General features: G+C 42.7%; 1 protein-coding gene across 3 annotated transcripts in view; it reads right to left on the bottom strand.

Annotated features, from left to right (window-relative positions):
* Positions 1-2,731: 2,731 nt before the first annotated feature.
* LOC148116528 (membrane-spanning 4-domains subfamily A member 8-like) overlaps positions 2,732-22,028 on the bottom strand; it is a 21,866-nt gene continuing 2,569 nt past the window's right edge. The window contains exons 1-7 of one of the 3 annotated variants that reach the window (XM_087881500.1): positions 17,078-17,538; positions 15,444-15,691; positions 14,593-14,715; positions 14,357-14,413; positions 8,827-8,961; positions 7,337-7,450; positions 2,732-4,884 (exon numbers count right to left, since the gene is read on the bottom strand). In XM_087881500.1, the coding sequence (XP_087737626.1) occupies positions 4,771-4,884; positions 7,337-7,450; positions 8,827-8,961; positions 14,357-14,413; positions 14,593-14,715; positions 15,444-15,659 (759 nt within the window). In that variant the 5' untranslated portion in view covers positions 15,660-15,691; positions 17,078-17,538 and the 3' untranslated portion in view covers positions 2,732-4,770. Of the gene's footprint in view, positions 4,885-7,336; positions 7,451-8,826; positions 8,962-14,356; positions 14,414-14,592; positions 14,716-15,443; positions 15,784-17,077; positions 17,539-22,028 lie in introns of those variants that run through there. The other 2 variants (XM_087881501.1, XM_087881502.1) reach the window with 2 other exon arrangements.

Here is a 22,028-nt window from a genome sequence, read left to right as displayed (position 1 = left end):
AATTTAGCCTTATCTGCAAGTTCCATCATTTTCACCAACCATTTCTCAATCGTTGGTTATGTTAAACCTTCCCACTTTTGAGCGTTTTGTAATCTCCCTGCAACTATCATATATAAAAACAAAGTTCCCTGACTTCTTTTTCACTGTCTATACGCCCATCCTGAAAAAAAGCATTTGGTTTTAATTGTACCTCAGTATTTAAAAATCTTCTGAATTTGTGTGGCATGGAGGCATCAGGAAGATGATAAAAGTTTCCTTATGGTTTCTAATCCTCTTTCCCTATAACTTGTCCTCTCAATTCATCTTCTAGGAGAGGAAGGATACTTGAGAAATAAATATTTTTTAGCCAACCTAGTTTCCCAGAGCAAATAAGATGTCTTTTGGACCTTTTCACTTCCTAGTCCAAATCTGCCTCCTCTGGAAATAATAACCCTTACACCATTACATTATAATCGAAATGTGTACAAATTAATGGGTGGGAAAATAAAGGCCATAATCATGCAGGGAAATTTCATTTTCATTTTAGAAGCCACAATTGACATTTTAGTGTGGATAAATGCCCAGATGTGATCTGTCGCTGCATTAGAAGCTATCAATGGAAGCTAACATTAACATAGATGGTAAGAAGGTCATAGTTTTCACTAAACTCTCATTCAAGCTGAGTAACTGAACCAGCTTACTTCATAGGGACTTATCCTGAGCATGTTTCACATCCTTTCCTCCAGTTGGAGAGATGGTTCAAAGGTATGCTGATAGGATTTTCTCCCTCTGCATAGCTGCTCTCTACTTGGAGCTGCCCTAAAAGTATATTGCAGAGGAATATGGAAAGCTTGCTAAAAAATCAATAAGAATTGGTAGACTAAAATGAATGAGAGATGATGGGTCTAGTCTATTCCTCTAGTCTAGGAATAGACTACGCACCAATATAAGATATGTGTAATTAAAATTTAGAATAGAGGTAGGAATTAGAAAGAGGAAAAATATTGTTATGTATACTTCTATATGTTTTAAAATTAATATGTAAAGGGAAGGATCAGAAGCTGAAAAATGTATTGTATACCCTCAAATAATATTATTAAGGTTATTTTGGCTATTAGCATTGAGTAAGATAAAATAATATTGAATAACCAAATGATGAGGGATTATGCACAAGGTGGAGTAAATATTATAACATAAACAACTTTAATTGTATACTTATAATGTCACAATGGCAGAAATTAGATAGGGGGAAATATTACGATGAATGTTGTTATCTGCCATGTTAAAATCAGCAGGTACATGAAAGGAGAAGAAGTTGAAAGATGACTGTACTCTGTATAATATGATTAGAAAGATGGGAGTATGATTAATGTAGGTGATCACAATTGTTAATTATATTATTGTTGTTGGGTATCAGAACCAATACCCAGAAGCCATACTGCTCATGTATTTAATATCCATGCACATTTAAAAATAAGAAAAAACCTTAATTAAAAAAGAGTTCACAATTACACCAATGATGGAAAAGCAACCAAGCCTCACATTTACGGCCGTTAAGGGTCGGTAAAGCAAAGGAAAGCTGAAGAACATAAACACAATAGTGGTTTCACTTGGAAACCACTTTGCTTAATGATTGACAATTCCAAGTGTGGCTGCCAAAGAAAGACTCTCGGTATAACTACATTGCTATTAAACCTCTGAGTCTAACTCAGTAAGTATAGTTTTAGTAGGTGCTCTTTATGTTGCTGTCTATGGGGCCTATAAACTCATCAAGCAAAATGTTTGAACTTTATCTTTATTTAGCAAATTTCTCTCTTGCTCAGAAGATTCACCCTGCACCATTATACTACAAGGGGAAAAGCTATCCAAATATTTTGACACCGAAGCAAAGCACCAAGTTGTATCTGTGATACAAGCCTCATATCCTAGGACCAAAGCTTTAGAAAATCTTACTGGAAGCCTTGAGTATCAGTTTTTGTCTTCTTCCAATCCCCCGTCTTCTTCCATCCGCTTTATTGTACTACAGGGTGGGGTGGCACTGGTTAAGATATAGGTTCTTACCTCTATCCCTATTCAAGCACATTGAGGAATCAACATAAATCATCCTCTCGGAAAGTGTCATCCACAGAGATCCTCCACAGAGGATCTTTTAGACAACATAAGTGCATCCCAGAAGTGGTCTTGAATCTCTCTGCCTTTTGTAATTTAAATCTGGGAAAGCTGAGCTGAAAGAGAATAATAAGTCTGGCTCAGGGTGAAATCCTCCCGATTCAGACCAGATCGCCTGATCCTGTAGCAATGGCAGGTGGTTCGGGGAACCGGTAACAAAAATCCCTGCCCTCCCTCCATTGCCCAGCTGAGCCGCGCAATCATCAGAGGCTTTTTTTTTATTTTTAAAAGCATTTTTTCTACAACCTCTTCAGCCGAAAAAAATGCTTTTAAAAGTTTTTTAAAAAGCCTCTGCTGATCACGTGGCTCAGTTGGGATCGTCAGAGGCTTTTAAAAGCATTTTTTCTACAACCTTTTCGGCCGAAGAGGTTGTAGAAAAAATGGTTTTAAAAGTTAAAAAAAAAATTGGTCACGCCCACCCAGTCACATCCCCCCCACCAACCAAGCCATCTCCATAGAACCGGTAGTAACAAATTTTACATTTCACCACTGGTCTGGCTCCAATGGTTTATTTGTCCAAAGAAAAGGGGCGGGACTCCAGTTGAATTAGGAATAGAACAAAACAGCCCAGCACAGAACAACAGAAAAGAATAGAATTTTTTATTGGCCAAGTCTGATTGGACACACAAGGAATTTGTCTCTGGTGCATAAGCTCTCATTGTACATACACACAAGAAGTGATAAATCATGATCATAATCATAAAATACGTTCATCGTAAATCATAAGATACTTATGATTCTAAGTATCCTATACTTATAGGATACTAAATAAGCAATCAACACAAATCAAACTAGGATACTAAATAAAACAATGTAATTAATATAATTAATTTAAGATACAATATATAAGATAAAATAATGATAAAAAATTGTGGATGGCTGCTGCTATGGAACTCTTCAAAAACTCTGTGCAAGGCATAAGGCTGCAATCAGTTGCAGAAGCGGCTGGAGCAGTCACCATAAGACAGCTGTATGCGTAGATGGGATGTCCTGCTGTGACCCTTCAGTAAGTTTGTGCAAGGCGCATGGGGCGCATCATTCGGCCTCCTGCTGTTTTTGTGGCTGCAATCATCTGCAGAAGGAGCCACGCTTGCTGGAGGCAGCGGCCGGAGCAGCCTCACGGAGGCAGCTGTATGCATGGATGGGATGGCTTGCTGCGACCATTCGGTAAGCCGCTTCAGAGGATATGGGACAGATCACCCCCACCTCATACTGGTACATGGGGAAAAAAATTAAGACATGCCCTGAAAAATAAGGCCTAGCGCTTCTTTCGGAGCGCAAAAAAGAAAATATGACCGGGTTTTATTTTTGGGGAAACATGCTATGTTGTCTAGTATGAGGTGGTAGAATAGGAGGGCTTCTCCTAAAATTTAGTATCATTTCTACAAGTTTGAGGCTAGTTGTTCAACTTCCCATCTGTATGCAGATTCATCAAAGAAAGGAAGTAAGAGTGAGATCAGTTCAACTGAGCTAGATTATATGCAGGATACTGCCTATCAATTTAAACCTCAAAAACTGTGCAAATGTACATTTTGTACACCTGTAAAATCATTGCAGGAGTCAAAATTTTCACCATACTGTATAATTATGGATAAGGAAGCCATGAATCTTCCCTGCATTCCAATTGAGTCTCTTGGAGCATATACAGTACCAGGGATGGGCAACTCTGGCACCTTTAGGAACTGCAGACTTCAACTCCAAGAATACCTGAATCAGCCCTGCAGGCTCAGGAGTCAGAATCCACAGGTAGCAAAGGGATCATAGTTGCCCACATCTTAAATATACCCTCCCTAAAAGTATGAATGGCTTTGATTTTGAAAGTGGATGTTTACACAACTGTAAACCCTTCAAGGATACAGCTAATGAATGTGTTTACAGCTTCCCATGTTGGAGATGGGATGATAGTAAAATAAAAAATAAAAAATAGCAATTTGCATGGAATCTATGTTTTCATCAGCTTAAGTGCCCTAACAATATGGAATATTTTAGTTATATGCAAACTTCTTCTGTTTTGAGATCACAGTGATTGTGCAACTACTATTACAGGTAGTTCTCAATTTACAACTGGTCATTTAGTGACCATTCAAATTCACAACAGACTTGAAAAAAAGTCACAGGTAGCAGCCTCCCCATGGTCATGGGATCAAAACTGAAGATGCTTGGCAACCAGCATGTATGTATGTATGACAGCATGCTACGGTGGGGGATTATTATTTATGACCTTCCCAGTTGGCTTTTTAAAAGTCAATGTGGGAAACCAGATTCATTTAAGGACCACATGAGTCACTGAACAACCAGAACAATTCACTTAACAACGATGGCAAAAAAGGCCATAAATAAGGCACAATTACCTTAAGTGCCTCGCTTAGCAATGGATCTTCTGGTCCAAATTGCAGTCGTAAATCAAGAACTACCTGTATTGTATCAATTACATGTTTTAATTTTAGTAGCTGTTTTTCTTCACAGTCATTATGAAATCACTATTACAGGTAGTTCTCAACTTATAACTGGTTATTTAACCATTCAAAGTTACAACAGACTTTTAAAAAATGGTCATGGGATTGCTTCTCCTGAAACCTCTGTTGCCAACCATTTTCAGATTTTCTTCCTTGTGTTCTTGTTTTACTGAGATTTGGTAACCATGTTATCGTAAGTCGGTGGTGAAGGAGGAGGATTTGGTTCATCTGCGACTTCTTCACCTCCGATGACTTGGTAAGGCACAAGAAGCACCGTTGGCTGTAACAGAAAAGAATAATTAATACAAAAAAATACGCAGGGACACATCTGTTACTCTAGGTGGGAGGAATAGATTCTCCAGTTGTGTGTTTTTAACTGTGATGCTGGCAGTCTCACCAACAGGCTGAAATCCTTGATAGCTCAAAGTCCTGATAGAGAATTCTTTAAAACTATAAATTAACAGGCAAATGGTGGGCATTTAAGTAACTTTGGCTGATCAAATCTGCCAGCTTTATGCCAACATTCAGAGAATGTCTGCTCAGGATCTCCCTCCTACCAATCAACAGGTCCGACAGGAAAACAAACCCCTCCACCCCACCCCACTGAGTGTTCCCTGTATGGAATAGATGACCTTCTGAAATAAAGTTGGTACCAACTGAGATGGTCCTCTGGAAAGTGGTGAGTGGTAAGAGAAGTCAACTGGCTTCTTCTGAGGACCTTTGAGGACTGGTTTTATTTTGTACTTTAGTTTTTATTGCAGTTTTACATTGCTTATATTTTATGTTTCTGTATTCATATTGTTGCAAATCTAGGGTCTAGTTTAATTGAGGACCAAATAAATAAACAAACAAACAAACTTATGATTTATTCACAAATGCTCTCAGATTATTAACTTATTTCAACAATTTCAAGGCCCGAAGAAGATGCATTTCCCTCCAGAGGAGGTTATTTTTTTTGGTTTCTATAATGGATTCAATCGGCAGTGCTATGAACTGATACAGGTAACAATAAAGAAAAATTTTTGGAGCTCAGGGCTGAAATAAGGGGACCTTGATTGAAATAAGGGGATCCTGAGCTTGGTTGTTTTTTCGCAGATGTTTTATTACCCAACTAATAAAACTGGTGGTGTTACCTAGTTTGAGTAATGAAACATCTGCGAGAAAAGAACCAAAGTAGAGAGCACCATGGACCCCAAGAGAGGCATCTCTGTATGCTGGTTTAGCTGCTTACAATATTTTTAGAGTTCTTCTGTTTTGTCAGGTCCAATCATATTTACCCCCTTCAGTCTTTCTTCTGTCCCATTTTCTCCCTCTCAAATTAATCTAAAGCCGTGATGGTGAACCTGTGGCATGCATGCCAGAGGTGGCGCACAGAGCCCTGGTGAGCATGTGCACCGGCCAGCTAGTCTTTGCGAGTGCTGGAGCACCGGAAACCCAAAGATCAGTTGGTCGGTGCACATGCATGCGTCAGCCACCTGGTCTTTGGGTTTCCGACACGCACATGAGTGCTGGCCAGCGGGTCTTCGTGCGTGCCAGAGCCAGCTGGTCTTCGGGTCTCTGGAACTGTGGCGCACACGCGTGCCTGCACACACACACAAGCACATTCTGGTTTGGGCACTCAGCGCAGAAAAGGTTTGCCATCCCTGATCTAAAGCATTTCTGAAAGGTTGAGAGTATGTTTCTCATTGGTACAAAAGGAAGCTAATCGTCATTTCTGCCGAACAAGGGACGGGCATGGCTTTCCCACCCATCACCAAACTTGCCAATTCAGAATGTGGGTACGTGGTTGGTAATTCAATTGTTTCCAATGGATTTTTTCAAAGGCCTTTATAATAGTGCTGTTAGAATCTCTTTATTATCACATCTATATTTGGAGACCTTAGGCAGCATATGGTAGTCATGTATTCAGCTGTTGTCTGAGGTTTAAAAATAATGTTATTTTTAAAAAAATGGTAGCATTGTGGGAAAATGTGATCAAGTGACAGATACTTTAAATTAATGTAGTTACACACTAAAGTAACAATATTTAGAATTGAGTTCTCGAAAATGGAGACATCAACTTCTGCATCACTGAATTATAAAGAGACTACACAAACTGTGTTATATTCATGACATTCACTCTCTAGCCAAACAGAAGCTGGGAAAAATTTCCATCTTATTATTTATTTATTTATTTATTTATTTATTTTATTGGTTTGATTTATATGCCGCCCTTTTCCGGAGACTCAAGGCGGCTTACAATGCATTAAGCAATAGCCTTCATACTTTTGTATATACCTGCTTAGTAGGGCCTTCGCCCCCCCCAAAAGTGGTGTACTTTTTTACACAAAGTCAGCTTATTGCCCCCACAAACCGGCTCCTCATTTTACCTACCTCGAAAGTATGGAAGGCTGAGTCAACCTTGAGCCTGGTGAGATTTGAACTTTCAATAATTGCAGGCAGCTGGTGTTACTTAACAGTGCATTAGTCTGCTGCGCCACCAAGGCTCTTATTAATCATATGCAGAAGCAAATCACAGGGTGTTGGATCAGAATTCAAACCTCTCCTAGTTATAAAGCTTATTGGGTACCCTGAGTAGCCAATCTCACCTACTGGTCAGGGTAATAGCAAAGAAACAAGCAAAAGGTCAGGTTAGGTGAAGTGCAAATATAAAGAAGAAAAGTGGACAATCTTCTTTACATTCTTTAACAATGAGAACTGCTAAAGCTAGTATCAAAGTATCAAATAGTTACCTGGTCATCCCTACAGCAAGTTGCCTGGCAGCCGAAATGAGCCAGTGAAACAGCGATGCAAAATTCCAGCAGGCTGAACAAGAGCAACACACTGGAGAGGCCATAACCAACACTCTGTAGACATGTGGAAAGATAGCTTTAATCTGCTGGGAAATTAATGCAATGGTATGTATTTTATTTTACTGAATGTGCTAAACCATTAAAAGGGACTCTCAGCTGCTTCCTTGAGAAACACTGGGAGGAACAATTGTATTGGGAAAAACAAAGACACTGTACAGGTAGTCCTCGATTTAGAACCACAATTGGGACGAGATTTTCCACTGCTAAAGAAAGTGATTGTTAACTGAGTCATGAGTAATTCTACCTTTTCTGCCACTGTTGATAAGCAAATCAGTGCAGTTAAGAGACTCATACGGTTGTTAAGTGAATCCACCTTCCCCAACCCCGCTGCCTTTGCTGATCAGAAGCTGGCTGGGAAAATCGCAAAGGGGATGCTGCAACTGTCCTAAATAAATTGCTAGTAGCCAACTCCCCCAATTTTGATCATGTGACTCTGGGGACGCTGCAACGGTTGTAAATGCAAGGAGCGGTCATAATTTTTTTTGAGTGCCATTAAAACATTGGTCAGTAAATATATAATTGTAAATTGAATAATTGTAAATTAATTGTAAAGACTACCTGTACAGCCTTTGTGATCTGAGAAAAATGCATCAGGGAACATTAGCATCTCTTATGTTTTACAATATTCTAAAGGGAAGTATTCTCACTGTTGAAATAATTAGATGTAATTTGCTTGCCGTCCATTTCCCAATAGGAAACATAGAGGGCCTGTTTTCCTGCTGCCTGGAGAGAAGTAATGGAGGAGAGAGTCTAGGGAGATTCTCAGTCATCCAGGCCATGGTTGTCCCAAAGGTGCTTTTCCAAGACACAACTGGACTTCCTTGTTTTCCTGTGGAGAAGTTTCGCTTCTCATCCAAGAAGCTTCTTCAGCTCTGACTGGATGGTGGGGAATGGAAGGATTTATACTCCTTGCAGACAGCTGGTCATTTGCATCCTTTTAGACAGCTGTTGAGGCCACCATCTAGTCAGAGCACTCTTTGTTTTTCACTACCTAAGCCCTACTGTAAAACAACCATTTTTTTACACTGTACAGAGACAGTGTCAAATAATATGTATAAAACACATTTAGACATACTTTTTTAAAAAAAAACCCTCCCCACCAAATAAATAAACTGGAAAAGAAAGAAGAAATTTACAAAGTCCTACTCACTTTGTACCTCAATGACCAGAAGATTGATTCCCCTGATTGAACAAATATATTTTAAAAAGCATTCAAATGAAATAGCACTTGTGTTTTTGTGACTTAGACCTATTGAAGAAAAGATTTTCAAACAAAGCTCAAAGGATTTGGGGTATATTTCCTGTATATATATTCTCCTTTAGAATTCTGCACATGAAGCCAAAATTTAAGACCAGATTGTTTTACTTACAAGTAAACTATCATTGTCATATCGATGGTAATTTCTTATAAAACCACGATTGAAGATCAGCTCACATAGGTACAGGATGATACCAGTTAATGCCATTACAGCACTTGTGATGTTCAGTCCTACACTAGATTTCACCTGAAACAGCAATACACCAGAAAGAGAGAAATTACAGTTACGGTGTCACTATGTTACAGCATAGGTTTATGCAAAGCATTAAAACAATTAGCTAGTAAAAACAGTGACAAAATTCAATCTATGTGGGTGCTTAATGCCACATAACCAGTGGTGGGATTCTGCCGGTTCTAGGGGGTTCGGCCGAACCCTTTGTTAAATTGCTGGCTCGCCCCGCCCCTTGCCCCGCCCCTGCGCACTACTATTTATTGCCAATAAATGGGGCGAGCGAGCCAGCAATTTAACAAACGGTTCGGTGTTCTTTTGCAATTTTTTTTTTTAGATTGCTGGCTCACCCGCCCCTCACCCTGCCCCACCACTATTTATTGGCCAGGCAGCACACCGAACCGTTAGTTAAATTGCTGGCCCACCTGGCGCCCACCCCTCACCCCGCCCCGCCACTATTTATTAGCCTCCCTCGCTGTGTTGCAAAGCTTGCCTTTGTGACACACCGAGGCATAGCTTCTTTTCGTCTTTGGCTCCTCTCAACCACGTGGCCCAGCCTGCTTTCCTACCTTTGCCCGCGGCGGCCTCTCACTCTGTTCCCGAACACCCACCTCGGACTGCCCCGACCGCTCCAGCAGCAGAACAGGCAAGTACAGCCGAGTGCTGCCCTCGGGGAAGCGGGGCTGGGAAAGGTGGTCGACCTGTGGCCACCCGGCTACCGGCCACAGCCTACCCTTTTTAAAAATGTAGGAGCAGAATCTTGGTGAACTGGACAGGATAATAAAATTATATTTTGGCTTTTTTTTGATTCGTGATCTCCATGGTGGGGGTAACCAGCAAGGCGCTTGGGTGGAGGTAGCCCCACCCAAGCCTCGTTGGCCACGCCGGCTACCCCCACCATCCACCCAAGCGCCTCGCCGGCTACCCCCACCCAAGCACCTCACCGTTTACCTCCAAGCAAGCGCCTCACCATTTACCTCCACCCAAGCGCCTTGCCGTTTACCTCCACCCAAGCGTGTCGCCGCCTACCCCCACAAAAGCGCCTTGCCGTTTACCTCCAAGCAAGAGCCTCGCCGGCTACCCCCACCCAAGTGCCTCGCCGTTTACCTCCAAGCAAGCGCCTTGCCGTTTACCTCCACCCAAGCGCCTCGCCGGCTACGTCCACCCAAGCGCCTCACCATTTACCTCCACCCAAGGTAAACGGGTGGACGGTGGGGGTAGCCGGCGAGGTGCTTGGTTGGAGGAAGCCGGTGAGGCGCTTGGGTGGGGGTAGCTGGCGAGGCGCTTGGGTGGGGGATAGCCGGCGAGGTGCTTGGGTGGGGGTAGCCATTAAGGCGCTTGGGTGAGAAAGCTGGCGAGGCACTCAGGTGGGGGTAGCCGACAAGGCGCTTGGGTGGACGGTGGGGGTAGCCGGCGAGGCGCTCGGGTGGGGGTAGCCGGCGAGGCGCTTGGGTGGACGGTGGGGGTAGCCGGCGAGGCGCTTGGGTGGATGGTGGAGGAAGCCTGCGAGGCGCTTGGTTGGAGGCTTCCTCCACCCAAGTGCCTCACTGGCTTCCTCCACCCAAGCCTCGTTGGCCATGCGGCCGCCAGCTACCCTACCCCATCCAGTCGCGGAGGGGCCGATCGAACGCTTCTCCTGGGTCTTCTCAGCAAATTCTAATGCTGCCGAGAGCAGCTCCCGAAAAAACTTACTGGCCGGTCCTGATTGGACGGCACGTGACGTTGAGGCTAAGCTCCGAGTATGGGTCAAAGTGAAGTCGTGCAGGTGCGTGTCTTGCTGTGGTCGTGGGGAGGTTGCTCCCCTGTCACGGGTGGTGCCAGTGCCAAGCACCAAACTCCCGGACCCCCTCGGGAAAGGAAGGGTCGTCGGCAGAAGCAGAGACTCGGCAAGGCAGAAGGGGCGGTGTTGGCAACTTGTTGCACACTCTTAACACTGTTGTGGTAATGTTGGCATTATATAGTTGTATACTGAGAACTGATCATAGCTAGATTGAAGAAAAAAAGACATAACACTATTCCCTGTTTTGTCAGACACTAAAAGGCGTTTTCTACCTGTTGCCCATTTTGTTACCTAAAATATTGCCAGATATGTTCTGAAGAAGCTATTTGTAAGCTCCAGAGTTTTCTGTAAAAGCAAGGTTACCATGTTACCTATTCTTCTGAACAAATATTTTTCAAGGATAAACTTGGTAGGAATACATTCCACAGACAATATGCTTTTAAAAGCAAGACTGAGCTTGCGATGAACGTGTGGTTGATTTCCATTGCTTTAAATTATTCTACTTTTAGAGTATGTGGCAGTATTCTAAAAAATGGTGGATCTACCCCTTTTTTTCTGCAGTTTATTTAAACCAAATTTACTGTCATCATAAGAGCTGCACTGTAGAACAGCTTCAATGCATTCCAGAACCTCTGGTTGCAGAGCTGTTCCATTGGAACAGCTGAATAGGGCAGATATACTGTATGGATTAAGTTAAAAGGCGGGATGAGTTTTTTGTTACTCTGAAAAGGGGCTACCAGATGTCTACTGTTAAAAAGGACATTTTGAACAATAAGGGGACACTATTTACAAATTATTTTTAACTTTACTCACATGAGAACTTGAAACATTTTGCAAATCCTCACAGATACTCTATAGAGATGGTGCTTCAGGCACAAACAACAGAAGAGCTTATTTTCTTTCAATACAGAATACATCATAAAAGTAAGCAAGGAAAGGTGAATATACAGGCAATCCTTGATTTACAACCAGCATTGGGACCATAATGTCCATGACTAAGCATTGTGGTTGTTAAGTTTGTAGCACCTGATTTTATGACTTTTTTTGCAGAAGTTGTTAAATAAATCACCATGGTCATTAAGCAAATCTGGCTTCTCCTATTGACTTTGCTTGCCAGAGGTCTCCTGGGAAGGTTGTAAGTGAATTCACATTCTTCAATGCCGTCATAACTTTAAATGGTCATTAAATGAATGGTCATAAGTTGAGTACTTGAATAAGGTGCATAAGAAAACTGCATGGGGCAGCCATGTAAAAATGTATCTGCCTAATGTGGACATCATAATTATCCAAACTTCATTTTGTGAAAAAACCCTTTAGATCTTCAATAATGGACTGTAATAAAAAGATAATTTTCCATTGGCCTTGGGGGAAAATATGGAAAATCGGAGATAAAAATCAGCTACAGTAAAACTGGTTTTTTTGGAGTAGGAATTAGCTTACTGCTATGATATCAGAAAATCTAATGTAAAAGTCACAGAGCTGACAATAGCTACATTTCCTCTTAAACAGTTTTCCATTACTATTCTGCTATTGCTGAGTAAGTAGCGGCTTGGTGGAACAAGGCCTTATCTGCCAGGAACAACATTTATGCTCCACACCCTGCCCTTTGAGCCATTCCTGTTTCAATGACAACTATGTTCAGACTCATGACTAGAATAGATACTATTTGGGCCAATTTTCCCTCTAGGTTGAGTGTTTAAAGTTGCAGACCCCTGACCTACCCCACCCCATTGCTTCACCTTGCAGCCAGCCCTGTAGGCCTGCGCCCACCTCCCACCTGGGCAGCAACAGCCTACCTATCCTGGTTATATCACCTTGCCCTGCAGCAGGTCCAAACGCCCACCTCGGACTGCCTCCAACTGCTCCAGCAGCAGAAAAGGTAAACACAGCCAGGTGCCCCCTTGTTTAATTTTAAATTTATTTATTTATTTTATAAAACTGGTGTAGCTATGTATAGTTTTGATTCATATTGTAAAACTTGTATAGTTTTGAATAAATAGTTTTTATTCATATTGTAAAACTTGTATGGTTTTGAATAAATAGTTTTTATTCATATTGTAAAACTTGAATGGTTTGTATAGTTTTTCATTCATATTGTAAAACTCGTAACAAAATCTAGTTCTGTGTACTTCTTATTCTTAAGTATTAAATACTTATGAATAAACAACCTTTTGGTATATCTTTTTTATATTTAAAACAGTAATTGGGGAAAAGAAATGATGTCGAGTTGGCCACGCCCACCCAGTCACATGGCCACCTAGCCACGCCCGCCCAGTCACATGATCACTTAGCCACACCCACCCAGTCACATAGTCACTTAACCACACCCACCCAGTCACATGGTCACTTAACCACACCCACCCAGTCACATGGTCACTTAGCCACGCCCACAAAGCCTGTTGTTAAATTATTTGAATCCCACCACTGCACATAACCAGTCTGTGGTGGAACCAGACAACATCCACAAAGATCATAGGAATCAAACAGCAGCAATAACAGAGTTTTCCACAATGGAAAGGCAACTGCCACAATTCATTTGAGGGCTTTTCTGTCAAATCCCTTCTTTCTCTTTCTAGATGTCAGCCTCCATCGAAGGCCAGGTGGGTAACAGTGACAGGAAAACTGGTAAGGATTATTCATCCTTAACATTTTGGTTAAAGAAATCCCACAGTTTATTCCAGGACATGACAAACTCTAAGCATTAAATGTTAACCTATGCAACATTACAGAGAGGCAACAAGAGAGGTGGGAATAGAGAAACCCTTGGAGCCAGTAGTGAGAGTACTAAAAATTTAAAAATTCCTCTCTTTTCAGTTCATTCCTTTCAGGAATGTCGTGTTTTTCCATTAAGATGGATGTTTTTCTTCTCTTGAATTCACAGAATGTTCCTTTACAGGACAAAAACATTTCTATGTTGCTATGAATACACTTTAAACCAAAGAGAGACAGAGGGAAAGAATGCAATGCAGGAGGGCTACCATCAGCTCTCTCTTTGATTCCCAGAGGGATTCCCACACGTATTCCATACTTTTACTCCTAATACACTGGCTTCTTTCTAATGTTGCTTTCAGGTAGGAATACTTCTGAAACTGGACCCCGTCAAGATGGAGGAGGAGAAGGAGAAGGAGGCGGCGGCATGTGGGAGGTTTGGTTCAAGACTAGAGAACTCAAGAAGACACTTTTGCTCAGGACTAGCACCATTACTATTATTTATATTACTACTAATTACTATTACTAGTAGTAACTAGGAAAGCTCTGGCAGAACAAACACCCACATCATGGTCATTGACTCTCTCTGGCTTCTCTCGTTTTTGCAATGGTACTAATAGGACCTGCAGTGTTGCAGGTTGCACATCAGGAAGGGAACTTGGCAAGAAGCCCATCACAAAATGGGGACCAGGGGAGGCTCTAATTCTGGATGGTTCAACATTCTCTACTGTTGGGGTAGGCAAAGCTTGGAAGCAAAAGTTGATCAAAGAAGGAAGTAGGTGGGGCTTTTGAGTTTGCTTCTATTCTCAAATGTTGATTTAAGACTGAGCAGTATCTGAAGACAATAGAAAATATAAAGAGTGCTAATGAGTGATTATGAAGAAACAGCAGAAAAGAAATTAAAATGCTATACAGCTTTCTCACCAAAGCACGATTTGGACGGTTCGCAGCTGATACACACAGTGATCCAGAAGAAATGAACTATGAAAAAAGAAACAAAAATATTTTTGTCTACTGGAAATATCAATGAAAAAAAATATCAGAAAAATCTGGCACCCATGAGAAGCCAGGAAGATTCCCATGCAAACAGGACTTTTATATGTATGCCGTAATCATTAATACCATGGTGCATGGCTGAATAGGAATTTCCATATACTTACAACTATTCCTCCCCAAAAGGGGTAACCTCCAATTCCAGACAAGGTAATATACTTAGCAGAAAGGAGACAAAATGAGATAGCCCCAAAGCCAATGTGGATCAGCCCAATCACGATCTGAATGGCCTAAGGAAGGAAAACACACAAAATAAGACGAATTGATTATCTTAATTTGAGCAAGAGAAATATTCTAATTTGTTAGCACCCCAGGAAAAGCATCACTTTCTATCCATCTTTGAAAGGTCCTTCAAAGGAGTTGGGAGTTTCTAAGCTTGCAGTGCAGGTGTTGACCCAAGGCCTGGTTTCTTATGGTGACAAATCCAAATGGGGAGAAGGGAAAGATTGAGACACCATTGTCACTATGGACTGGACATTTACTACAGATTATGATCTAGTTTGACCCTCAGTGGGACTGCTTTTGTCAGGAAGGAGGTCTGTAAGAATATCATGATGGGCCTTTAAGAGAAAACTGACCCTCTTACTACAGACTCCTCTACAGGAGGAAGTTAATCATGGTCATAAGCACAAAGTGACTTCAACCAGCTTGGGCTGGAGCCAATCCATGACCAGGTTCTTCTGGAGAAATGCCCAACAGTTGCACTTCTCAGAGGGAAGGGAGAAAAAGAGATCTGGCTGAAACCTTGGCTGAGCTCCACTTTCTCAGTTAAAGAGCAAAGCAAAAGAATGCATATATTTTGTAGAAACACAAATGAATCTACCAGGAAGAACAGAGGTTTCTGGAGTATATTCTCGAACCAAGCAAAGTTCCAGGACTTCAACATGGGGCTCTCAGGTCTCCACATAGCTCTAAAACCTTAATGGAGTCAAACAGGCACAGAGCAATGCATGCGTACCCCAAGCACTTTGGGCTCAGCATTGAAGAACCTCTCCAAAGGACCCTTTTGTGGGACTTGCTGAGGAGCACTGGTGGGAATTCCAAGTTGCTGAGTTCCATACTGAGGATATGGAGTTGCTCTAGATGCCTGAGGAGCAATACTGGGAAATCCAGGAGTTGTTTGGATCATGTTTGCTCCATTAGAGGGGAGGAAAAGTGTGGTTTCACTGGCCATTCTTGCTGGAAGTGTTGCCACAACTAAGTTACCTGCAAACAAACAAGTGAGGAAAAGTTAATGTCTTAACATCAAGGAGGCAGATTCTGGTCCTTAATCTCACTTTGTGAGATAACATTTGCCTGCTGTAAAACTGAAGAAGATTGCCAGAAGGCTTCAGGGAGCACAGTAGTAAAAACATACAACTTTCTCAGGGATAGAAATCCTTCCTTTCCCCACCATTCAGCCACAACCAAAGAATCTTCTTGGTTGAGAAGCAAAACATTTTCAAGGAAAAAACCCCAAATACTCCAGTTGCCTTTTGGGACAACCATTACCCTAGAGCAGGGGTAGGCAACTGTGGCCCTTTTACAACCTGTGGACTTCAACTCCCAGAATTCCTGAGCAAGCTGGCTCAGGAATTCTGGGAGTCAAAGTCCACAGGTTGTAAAAGGGCCACAGTTGCCCACCCCTGCCCTAGGCCTAGAGGGTTGAGCATCTCCATAGATATCAGCGAGAAAAGGTTAATCAGAAAAATGGAGAACATGCTTATATTAGCTTTTTCAAGGCAAAAGGTCTCTTTCTCATCTTAGTATCACCTCAGATCCACCAAGCCAAATGTCATTTCTCATTTGGGCATGGTTTTATTGTACTTGCTGGATGATCATGCTGATTGACACCTTCCAGCAAGTACATTCTGATTTGGAGATAAGTTACTGGGAAGGACACAAGAGTCGGGATCTGTATCCCACCTTTGCTTCATTGATGTGGGGAGGTTTCTTATCAGAACACAACTGGACCACCGCCTGAGTTTTCTAACAAAATTCCCGACAACCCCAGAAAGCAGTGAAGCGATTCAGTAAAGTCCCAACTGCCATCGACCTCTAATAAGGCTCCGGATTTCTAAAACTCTGACCAAAGGGCCCGAATCAATCCCACCAGTTAGAATTTGTACAGACTTTAAGAGGAAGCTACTTCCTTCTTGAGCTGTATTAATGGAAAGTCAACGTTAAGCGAAAACTGACCCATCCACCCTCCTCTTTAAACGGTGAACTTCAAATACTGAATCATTGTAAGTTTACACGGCGCCTTTGCGCGTATTGGGCACTTCCACCACGGCAAACTTCCCTGTCCGCTAATTCTCCCCTGAGATCCTCCCGTCTAGAAGACTTGCAGTGGCTGAGAAGACCGCGGGTGGATGGCTGCAGGGGACAACCGGCAGGCACGGGACGGTCCACATATTAATTCCATATTAATTTTTAAAAAATTAACGAGAAACTACTCACGACAACCGCTCAAGACGAAGCACACGGAAGCCTCAGGAAAAACGAAAGTAAGATAACAGGGAAAAGTGGTGGGCGGAGTTCCGCTGTCTACTAAAAGGAGGGATTTACTCAGAGCTTAATCGAGGACTCCAGGAAAAAAAACATCTTTCTTACCTTTTAATTGTTGCAATAAATAACAGTTTGGGGTCAGGAACTTTCTGCTTGTTCAGAGATGAGAGGGAAACTGTCCAAGTTTATAAAGTCCTGTCATTCCCAGACTAAAACGAATGACTGAACTCAACCTCCTCCCTCGGCGTCTCTTTTGCTTCTCTCTTTCTCCCAAAGTACGCAAGTCCCGCGCTTGGAGGGGCTCATTTTCAACCCCTCGGAGGCTTCCCCAATCTTTGCAGGAATCGCCAGAAATAAAAAGAAGGGGACGCGCATTGCGATCACAGCCTCTCCATGTCCCCCCCCCACCCCCGTAAGTAGCCCTCGTCCAGCGGAGGATTCTTTTCCCCTCCTTTCCCTCCACCGGCGCTCTCTGTAGCTTTCGGGTTGCTCTTTTTTGCGCTTGAACAGGCAAAGCCGCAGCGGCCTGAAGGGGAGGCTGGAGGGATTGAATCCCAGCCTCCGATTGCGCTCCTTGCGAAACTCTCCCTGGAAACCACAGAGGCCGCCGAAACATCTGGACCGCATCGTTTAGCCAATAAATAGATGCCAAATCAAATCCTCTCTGTGTAGTGGCAAAGTTAGGATGGGTAAATCTATTACGTTTCCTTTTGCACTGATTTAAACTGAACATTTGCTTTTTGGGGTTGACGCCTCCCTACTATACATTTCTGCTCTATTGGAGAGTCCCCCCACTTCTTTCACGATGTATGTTACACGGGAGCGCCCTCTGGAGTCTTGAGCCTCCTATTGCTATTTGGTATTGGCCTGTTCTACGGACGTCTATAGGGGTGTGGAGGGCAGGTCGCTTCAATGTTATAATCAGTGTTTTAGAGGGGGAGACGGCTTGTGACCTCCCTCCCCCTCCATGAGCTACGCTATTCCCAGATGTCATCTTTTTAAAAAGCAGCTTGCCGTTATCTCTTTTAGATCTCTTTTAGATCTCTTCTAGATGCCAAGATAACTTCCCTATATTATGATTGGCTTTGCAGTCTTTAATTCAATTCCTAGCAATTCATTTCAAGGGGAAATTAGACAGGTGTTTCAATCTATGGGATAATAATCAGCTGCGAGTGTGGCAGGTCCAGTTAGCTGACACACTATAACAATAGCACTTAGACTTATATGCTGCTTTACAGTGCTTTCCAGCCCTCTCTAAGCGGTTTACAGAGTCAGCATATTGCCCCCAACAATCTGGGTCCTCATTTTACCCATCCCGGAAGGACGGAAGGCGGAGTCAACCTTAGCCTGGTGAGATTTGAACTGCCAAATTGCAGGCAGCTGGCAGTCAGCATAAGTAGTTTGCAGTACTGGTCACCAACCAGTACTGGCACACCCAGGTGAAGGAGCTGCTCCGGGATGACCAAAGGGCCACTCCTGTGACTAGAGCTCTGAAATATGGGACTGGCCAGGCAGCTCATGGTGGGTCTGGAAATCTCCACCATAGAGGGAGGAATGTGCAACTTGCAACTTTGTAGGAGGTGCAATGTGCAAGGATTAGCGCAGCCCCTGCTGGCCATAACAAGGTAATGGTGCTTTTGCGGCAAGGGGGAGTTTGCAGCGCAGGTGGGCCAAAGCATCCAGTGTCGGCAATCCAAAGCTCTTTTGTCCCCCTGCTGTGGCTTCCTGTCAGCTGAACCAACCACTGACTAGTCCCACGCCTCACCCTCCCCTCCCACTCACTCCTCACCTGGTCTGAGAAGGGAAGGGCGGGGGATGGAGATTTGCTCCATATTCCAGAGTGGGAGTGAAGCTTCATCTCTTATTGGATCTTGCGGGTATTTCTTCCGGCCCTTGTTGGTGCTGCACAACTGGGAGATGCACGACTTCCTCTCCACTCCAAGACACTGGCTGGCCCGTAAGATGAGAGAGAGAGAGAAAGAGAGAGAGAGAGAGAGAGAGAGAGAGAGAGAGAGAGAGAGAGAGAGAGATTCAGAGAGATATGAGAGTTATAGAGAGAGAGTTACAGAGAGAGGAGAGAGGAGAGAGAGATGAGAGAGATGAGAGAAAGAGGAGAGAGTGATACAGATGGATACAGAGAGATGAGAGATACTGAGAGAGAGATGTCAACTAGGGTGGCATGTGTTTCTCTGGTATGGGAGAAATACGGCACATTGATATTTCTAAAGACATTATGTAAGAAATACACTGTTATCAGTGTGGGACAAAATTAAACAACAAAACTATAGGGAAATACCAGTATGGGTCTTCACCTTAGAAGCAAATCTTATAAATATGAAAAAAATTGTTTCTTATAAAGATATATTAAATGAGAATGGTGAATTGAAAACCAGATTAGAACTAAAAAACCAAGGGGTGGAATTAGAGTGCTGGTCGAACCCGCAGATACAATCGTGTTATGTGAAAGATGTGAAAACATGGGGTTTTTATAGAGAACTAACAACATTGGACAAGATATTAGTGGGGACTGATGACGAATTGGTCAGGATATTAGACAATTATCTATTAAATTATAAAATGGAAGAAGAACAAGTTAAAGAAACGATGATAGTATGGGCCAAAAACTTTAGATATAATATAGATTTGGATAAAAGGCAGAAGGTTTGGGATAGAAACCGGAAATTGACATTGGCTACATCATATAAGGAAAACCTCTATAAAATGTTCTATAGGTGGCATCTGCCCCTGGCAAGATTGGCTAAAATGTTTAACAATATGTCCCCAAACTGTTGGAAATGTAAACAAATACTTGGCACATATTACCACATGTGGTAGACTTGCATAAAGGCAAGGAAATTTTGGACACAAATCCATACATGGCTAGAAAAAATGATCAGACAACGTATAGATTTTAAGCCAGAATTGTTTCTGTTAGGCATTATATCAGATGGTTATGACAAAGGGACAATATATCTAATATTACATCTCTTGACCGCAGCAAGAATTTATATGCGCAGCAGTGGAAGAATGAAAACACCCCTTCAGAGGATGAGACGATAAGGAAGATATTACATTGTGTGGAAATGGATAGACTAACGCTAAAAATAAAAGATAAAGGAGATACAGAATACTATTCAACATGGAATAGATTCTATCAATGATTAGAAACACGAGGTAGAAGTTGGAATGCAAAAGAATCAGGTTAGGTGGACATGGAAAGAGATATTATTTTTAATTATCGATATAGGAATGTATTAGGATGATAGATAAGTTGACATACTAGAATATGATGGTCAGAAACTATTGTACAACACTAGCACTGTTTAAAATAGTATATATGTTATTCTGTTTTTTACTTTTGTTTTATGGTAAGTGGAATGCCAGGACAATTATACTGTAGTCAATATATTCATATGTAAATAATAAAAATATATCTAAAAAAAAAGAATTGGCTAGTCTAGAGAAATGAAGATGAAATTCAAATATTTTGGCCACCTAATGAAAAGGACGGACTCACTGGAGAAGAGCCTAATGCTGGGAACGATTGAGGGCAAAAGAAGGGGATGGCAGAGAATGAGATGGCTGGATGGAGTCACTGAAGCAGTCGGCATGAGCTTAAATGGACTCGGGGCGGATGGTAGAGGACAGGAAGGTCTGGAGGAGCGTTGTCCATGGGGTTGCGATGGGCTGGACATGACTTCATGATTAAAAACAAGTTTAGAGAAAAGAAGGACTAGGGTGACATAATAGCAGAATTCCAGTATTTGTGAGGTTGCCACAAAAAGGATGGGGTCAATTTATTTTCCAAAGCACCAAAAGGGAGGACAAGAAACAATGGGTGGAAACTAATCAAGGAGAGAAGCAACCTGGAATTAAGGAGAAACTTCCTAGCAGTGAGGGCGATTAACCAGTGGAAAAGCTTGCCTTCAGAAGTTGTAAGTGTATGTTAAGATTTACCATTGATTTCTCTCTGCCTCTCCTTTATTTGCATTGTTATCCTGACATGGCACTGTCTTTTCAAATACATTGCTCAAAAAAATAAAGGGAACACTTAAACAACACAATGTAACTCCAAGTCAATCACACTTCTGTGAAATCAAACTGTCCATTAGGTAGCAATGATGATTGACAATCAATTTCACATGCTGTTGTGCAAATGTAATAGACAACAGGTGGAAAGCGTAGACAGTTAGCAAGACATCCCCAATAAAGGAGTGGTTCTGCAGGCGGTGACCACAGACCACTTCTCAGTTCCTATGCTTTCTGGCTGATGGTTTGGTCACTTTTGAATGCTGGCGGTGCTGTCACTCTAGTGGTAGCATGAGACGGAGTTTACAACCCACACAAGTGGCTCAGGTAGTGCAGCTCATCCAGGACGGCACATCAATGCGAGCTGTGGCAAGAAGGTTTGCTGTGTCTGTCAGCGTAGTGTCCAGAGCATGGAGGCGCTACCAGGAGACAGGCCAGTATATCAGGAGACATGGAGGAGGCCGTAGGAGGGCAACAACCCAGCATCAGGACCGCTACCTCCGCCTTTGTGCAAGGACGGACAGGAGGAGCACTGCCAGAGCCCTGCAAAATGACCTCCAGCGGGCCACAAATGTGCATGTGGCTGCTCAAACGGTCAGAAACAGACTCCATGAGGGTGATATGTGGTGGGGGTTGTGCTTACAGTCCAACACCATGCAGGACGTTTGGCATTTGCCAGAGAACACCAAGATTGGCAACTTCGCCACTGGCGCCCTGTGCTCTTCACAGATGAAAGCAGGTTCGCACTGAGCACATGTGACAGAAGTGACAGGGTCTGGAGACGCCGTGGAGAACGTTCTGCTGCCTGCAACATCCTCCAGCATGACTGGTTTGGCAATGGGTCAGTAATGGTGTGGGGTGGCATTTCTTTGGGGGGCTGCACAGCCCTCCATGTGCTTGCCAGAGGTAGCCTGACTGCCATTAGGTACCGAGATGAGATCCTCAGACCCCTTGTGAGACCATATGCTGGTGCGGTTGGCCCTGGGTTCCTCCTAATGCACGACAATGCTAGACCTCATGTGGCTGG

This window comes from Pantherophis guttatus, chromosome 1 (genome assembly GCF_059756535.1).
Source record: "Pantherophis guttatus breed Tessera chromosome 1, ASM5975653v1, whole genome shotgun sequence".
NCBI classification, from domain to species: domain Eukaryota; kingdom Metazoa; phylum Chordata; class Lepidosauria; order Squamata; family Colubridae; genus Pantherophis; species Pantherophis guttatus.
The sequence above is the reverse complement of the archived record's forward strand: the minus strand, read 5'-3'. Positions and strand labels throughout refer to the sequence as shown.